The sequence below is a fragment of the Branchiostoma belcheri genome, unplaced genomic scaffold (genome assembly GCF_001625305.1).
Source record: "Branchiostoma belcheri isolate BF01 breed outbred unplaced genomic scaffold, Haploidv18h27 scaffold936, whole genome shotgun sequence".
NCBI classification, from domain to species: domain Eukaryota; kingdom Metazoa; phylum Chordata; class Leptocardii; order Amphioxiformes; family Branchiostomatidae; genus Branchiostoma; species Branchiostoma belcheri.
In genome coordinates, this window is record NW_017804616.1 from 597 (window position 1) to 7,221 (window position 6,625).

Consider the following 6,625-nt stretch of genomic DNA (forward strand, 5'->3'; position numbering starts at 1 on the left):
AATAACGTACAGAGAAGGATGTCTTTGGCGGTATAACATAATTTATTCAGCCGAGTAGGCTAGAAGACTTTTGATCAGAGCATAACACCGGTCTCAAACTTAGCAAGAGAATCCCCTTGGGGTTACATGGTACATCAGTTGTACACTCATGTTAATCAATGTTCAAAATATGCACACTGTGATAAGTAACTGACAACATATAGATCAGGGCCACCAGTCCAGTACAGAGTAGGGAAACAGGGAAGTCAGCGAAGGCACAAACGTATAGGTGCAGGTAGTAAACATTGATGATACAGGTAAAGGTGCAACAATGCTAAGATAAAGCTTCAAGGCGAAGATACCGGTGTGGCTTAAGTAGTAAAATATGCTACTGACATAGGGAAGGTAAAGGTAACATAATGCTTCATGTGAACTATTGCGAAACTATAATGCATCTGAGAATAATCTCACTACGACCGTAATGCGACTATGATGGCATACGGTTCAGAACAAAAATAGTGCATGGAGCAGTTCAGCTCGGTACAACACATATCAAGCATGGTAAAAACATTAAGTATAATCTCACTACAACCGTAATGCAAAACTATAATAGCATACAGTTCAGAACAAAAACAAAACTATAATAGCATACAGTTAAGAAGTATAATCTCACTACAACCGTAAGGCAAAACTATGATAGCATACAGTTCAGAACAAAAACAAAACTATAATAGCATACAGTTCAGAACAAAAGTAGTGCATGGAGCAGTTCAGCTCGGTACGGCACGTATCAAGCATGGTGAATAACTTCGCTACACCACAGAAAAACATTAAGTATAATCTCACTACAACCGTAATGCAAAACTATGATAGCATACAGTTCAGAACAAAAACACAACTATAATTGCATACAGTTCAGAACAAAAGTAGTGCATGGAGCAGTTCAGCTCGGTACAACACATATCAAGCATGGTGAATAACTTCGCTACACCACAGAGAAACATAAAGAGTCATCTCACTACAACTGTAATGCAAGTACAACAGTGTACATCAGGAGCAGTTCGGCTCACATATCGAGCATGGTGTTAAACCTAGCTGTAGCACGTAGGAACATTGAGTAGAACCTCGTTACAATGTGTGACATATAAGAAATCACATAAGATCAAAACAGGGGCCGTTGCGGTAATCGACACATAAGAATAGTCAAAACAGGGGCCGTTGCGGTAATCGTACAGAGAAGCAAATAAAATAGTTCGGGGTAAAGGTAAGACGTGTAAAGGCAAACCGTGTGATGGTCATGGTAGTGTAACGCTGTGCAGTGTTGTTTAAGGTCGGATGTATTGTATGTAAGCGGAGGAGGACCACCTGCCTATCGATCGCAGCAGGGCTTCTGGAACTCCGTGCTGTGCGGCGTGAGTTGCTCCGCCGATTCGGAAAGAATGTGGCGTTATGTTCTGCGCGTTTAGACCTAAATATGTGAGGCAGGTTTTGAGGGTTTTGGCGAAGCAGTCTTTAGGGACAGGAAAACCGTCACTACGGAGGAACAGGCAACCTACACAGTTCCCCCGAAGTGAGAGGTAATCCTGCATGCTGGCCACAGGGCAGTACTTGCTTCCCGGCTGGGGCTGGATAGCTATTGTAGCAGGGCGTCCGGGTTTGCTGTGTTTATAAGTGGTGAAGGTCACTGTGATTGGAGCGTTAGGGGAAGGGCGGAAATGCAAGTTGGCGAGTTGTAGCGTATGCTGTGAATCAGATGTTACAGTGATTTCACAGATGCGGGTCATTGCATAGAAAGCGAATAGATACATGGCTTTGAACAGTATCTGGTCATAGTTGGGGGCAATCAGGGTAGGTAAGGAATCTATGAGCGCCTTCAAAATAGAGGGTGAGATCGGAAGCCAGCTGTCTGGAATACGGTTTTTCCGGATTGCTAGTAGCAATTTTTGGGTGACAAAGGACTGTGTCGGGTCTGGGAGACTGAGGAGTTTATGAACAAAGCTGACTGCGGATAATTTGGAGGTTATGGTTGCTGGTGCAAATCCTTTCTGGTGCAATGATGCTATGAAGCGTGATATTAGTTTAGTAGAAACTGGGAGACAGGTGTCCTGTCCGGTGTGTTCTAGAGTGAAGGCACGGAGTTGCTGCCAGGACCCACGGTAGGCACGCAAGGTGGAAGGGGCCAGAGAGGAGAGGAGAAGGCTGTTCACTGTGTAATCAAGGCTTGCGGCAGCAGATGGGAGGGTATGGGGATCGGGATGTTGTCCATATGTGGGTATGCCCGTCGGAAGTGGGTGATCTGTAAGCGAGATAAACTGTCAGCCATACCGTTGAGTTTACCTGGAATATGGGTAGCACGACAAAGGATATTGCGTTGTAGGCATGTGAGGACGAAGTGACGGAGTAGTGGCATGATGGCTTGGTTTCGGGACGTTTGCTTGTTGATGACATGGACAAGAGCCTGATTATCTGTGTGTAGGAGAATGCGTTTATTTTCCCACAGTCTCCCCCAGATGTGCAGTGAGAGAACAATAGGATAAAACTCGAGAATGGTGATGTTGAGGTTGTACATATATTTGGGCCAAGCGCCGAAAAGCCAAGAAGTGCGGAAAACTGCCCCGAAACCAAGCGATGCCGCAGCATCTGTGTAAAGGTGAAGGGTGGTGTCGGAAGTGAAACTGTCATCTAGAAAGAATGATTTGCCGTTGAAGGATCTGAGGAAGGTTTGCCACATGTGAAGATCTTGTTTGACGGGAGATGTAATGGGTATGCGTATCGTAGGCGAGGACGGGGATTTGGTGAGATCGATAAGGCGCCTAAGGAAAGCACGACCGGGTGGTACAACTTGACATACGTGATTTAACAAGCCAATGAGTGATTGCAGTTGTTTTAGACTGGCCGATGTTGCTGAAAGGAAGGAGGACAGCTGTTCTAAACATTTCTGCAATTTGTCTGCGGGTAATCTGGCCTCCATCTGGATTGTATCAAGCTCAATGCCTAAGAAAGACATAATTGTGTCCGGGGTGTACGTTTTGTCGTCCGCCAAGGGGATACCCACTTCATCACACATGTTCGAAAAAGCTGACAGGTCGCGGTTGCATAGCATGTATGACTTATTAACGAACAGAAAGTCGTCTAAAATATGAGTGGGGAAAGGGATGTCAAGTTTAATGCGGGAGATCCATTCTAAAGCTGTGCTAAATGTTTCAAAAATTGCGCAGGAAGTGGCACATCCCATTGGAAGGCAACGGTCGTAATAGAACTTATTATCAAAGCGGAAGCCTAACAGGTGGTGATCGTTAGGGTGCACCGGGATCAGGCGAAAAGCTGACTGAATATCAGTTTTAGCCAGGTAGCATCCGGGTCCCAAAGTTTTAATGTGCTTGATCGCGGTGTCAATGGAGGCATAGGACACTGTGGACAGGTCATGTGGGATACCCTCGTTGATAGAAGCACCCTTGGGAGAAGACAGATCGTGGATGAGACGAAATTTTCCTGGGGTCTTTTTGGGGACAGCATATAATGGAGACAAAAACAAATTTGGGAAGGGGGGCGTGTGGAAGGGACCAGCAATACGCAACGCCTTCAATTCTTGTTTGAGCTTTTCGGAAATAACAGAGTGGTGAGGGTCATGCGCTCTGAGTAGCGGGGTTTGTGGGGGTGGTGTCCGAGGGCCAAAATATTCTAGTGGAAATCCCTCAGAGAAGCCAGAGCAGAGATACTGTTTTTCTCTTTCGGGGTATCCTGTAAGGTACCGGTGTAAAACATTGGCATGGACAGGCGTGGGCAGAGGAGTAGGCAAAATCACAGTGTCTACGTTTTGGAGGCAGGCCTGAGGGAATTTAGATCTGGTTGGGATTGGGGCGTTTGGGACAGACGAAAGCTTTGTGAGCGTTGGAGCAGTAGGGGCAGGTGTGGTTGTAGTGGCAGTCGGACCTAAGGCATTTTCCATTCTGGCGGTGGTATGGAAAACAGTAGCCGTTAGGGATGGTCCTCGTGCGAGAAGAGGTAGCGGTGTGTCGGGGGCCCGATGCGCGGGCCTGCGCTGGAAAGGGCCGGGCAGTCGGAGTAGAGTTGGTCAGAGCGTCGATGTATAGTTGGAGGTGCGGTGTGTTCCAAGGTGTATGTATGGAGGACTGTCGGAAGGTGCGGAAAGAATCGTCATAACGACGCCAGTTGGCGCCCCTGGCAGCCATGCTGCGGATGAGGTGGTGGTAAGAAACTAGTGCCGGGCTAGCGGCGGCATGACGTTGTATGTAAACATAATGAAAAACAAGGAAAGCTTCCGACCACTGGTCAAGAGATAGTGGGGATTTGGTCTGGGTTGGTCGACTGGCCAGCGTAAGAGTCGGGGATGCGTCCACGTCCGATAGTGAGACTGTATACTGGGGCGCCACATTTTGGTTAGGTAATAACTGGCGGAAATCCACCCATTTGTCAGCCCAGATTTTTTCTTTCATGGGGGCGGATACCCCGGAGTCTAGGGGGAGATGGATGGTGGGGCTAGCGGACGTGGAAGCAAACGACACCTGTGAATGGCCAGCCGGCTTCACAAATGTTGGGGGGATCTGGGATGAGGTCCCAGGAGCTATAGGAAGAGAAGTACCTAATATGGCAGCTGCCATGGCGTTCGCTGGTGTGTCCAGGCAGGCTGGAGGCAAGGCCGGCGCTGAAGAGATGACAGCAGGCGACGTCTGCACGTGGGACGTGACGACGCTAGGGAGTGTCTGCGTCTGGGACGCGGCAACGGCGGGCAGGGTCTGCACTTGTGACGTGACGACGGTGGGGAGGGTCTGCACCTGGGACGTCACGACGGTGGGGAGGGTCTGCACCTGGGTCGTCACGACGGTGGGGAGGGTCTGCACCTGGGATGGCACGACGGTAGGGAGGGTCTGTACCTGGGACGTCACGACGGTGGGGAGTGTCTGCACCTGGGACGTGACGACGGTGGGGAGTGTCTGAACGTGCGACGTGACAACGACGGGTGAAGTCTGCACGTGGGACGTGGGCGTTGAAGTAGCGATGACGACTTCAGGCGAGCGGGTGGTTTGTGTAGGCTTCCTGGTTCGCAGGTTGCGCTTGGGCACGTTGGGCTGTTTGGCTGTCTTGGGCGTCGCACTCCTGCTGGGTGTCGCCTTTCGCTTCCGGGCCTTGGGCGGCATGTCTGAGGGCTCAGACAAGAAAATCAATTAACAATTGAAGGGTCATGATAAGGAACACATGTCCCTAGAAATAGAATTGTGACGCGAAACACAGTAAGGAGCTCCAGAGGGGGCAAAGAATGTGAGTAATCATGGTGAGAGCATAATTCAGTAAATGAGTCCCCAGCAGCGGAGCAAATAATATCTGTGCTCATAACAACATAGAAGGAAATGAGCTCCACCGGAGCGTAACACGCGGTCAACAAAGAAGGAATAACATGTGCTCAACCTAGGAGCAAATAATATCAATGCTCAATAGAGCATACAAAGTAAATACGCTCCTACTGGAGCATAACATGTGCTCAACCAAGGAGCAAATAATATCAATGCGCATAAAAGCATACAAAGTAAATACGCTCCTACTGGAGCATAACATGTGCTCAACCAAGGAGCAAATAATATCAACGCTCATAAGAGCATACAAAGTAAATACGCTCCTACTGGAGCATAACGTGTGCTCAACCAAGGAGCAAATAATATCAATGCTCTTTTAGAGCATACAAAGTAAATACGCTCCCACAGGAGCAAAACATGTGCTCAACCACGGAGCAAGTAAAATCAGCGCTCAGAAGAAGAGCAGAGCGAGGTAAATACGCTCATAATGGCGCGAAACATAATAATTCACTCAATAAGGGAGGAGATAAAATGAAATAAATGACAGCGCACATAAAGAGAGCATGAGACAGTATACATGTTCAAGCCGTAACACAGTATAGCAAGGTGTTCGGCATGGGAGGAAAGGATAACGGATTTTCATGTAAGATAGAAAGATAATAGCAAATTTGATTTCAGCAAATAAGCCCGCTTTATTCCTTCGCTGCGAGAGCAGTTTTGGTGTTGCCCGTAAACGTGGAGAATTGAGGATGGAATTTATTGGCGTCAGCGGGAAGTATATAAAACTCGTTATGTTATGGAAGGTAAGGAGCAATTTGTAATAAACAGCACGATACGGTCGGACGGGGCGGGACGGTGGAAAATCGTTTTCGGTCAGGCCCCTCTGGTCTCAGGGCTACCCAACGCACGACTGAAGAGAAACCACATGTGTGAGACCACCCCTGTGTTGGAATTCAGTGTCCGACTCACATCCAATCAGGGACCGGCGGCTTCTTCCTGTCACCGATCCTTATCTAACAATGGGGCCTTGTAAACAACAAACATCTGGGCTCAGGGATAACAAAGCCAAGAATTTGCTCCACTAAAAACCCGCTTTTTTGCCTGGCAAAAAGGGGTTTTTCTCTCCACTAATTCCTGGCTAGCATTTCGCGGCAAACAGAGTTTTACTCTCCACATACTCCTTGCTAACACATCAGGGCGATAAATAACGTACAGAGAAGGATGTCTTTGGCGGTATAACATAATTTATTCAGCCGAGTAGGCTAGAAGACTTTTGATCAGAGCATAACACCGGTCTCAAACTTAGCAAGAGAATCCCCTTGGGGTTACATGGT

The 6,625-nt window shown here is 48.0% G+C and overlaps 1 protein-coding gene across 1 annotated transcript; it reads right to left on the reverse strand.

Moving 5' to 3' along the window:
- Positions 1 to 1,052: 1,052 nt before the first annotated feature.
- Positions 1,053 to 3,046, reverse strand: LOC109461527. The gene is made up of 2 exons (XM_019757907.1): positions 3,035 to 3,046; positions 1,053 to 2,291 (listed from the first exon to the last, which is right to left on the reverse strand). Exons 1-2 carry the CDS (start codon positions 3,044 to 3,046, stop codon positions 1,305 to 1,307), a joined length of 999 nt encoding a protein of 332 aa, XP_019613466.1. The 3' UTR covers positions 1,053 to 1,304.
- Positions 3,047 to 6,625: the final 3,579 nt, after the last annotated feature.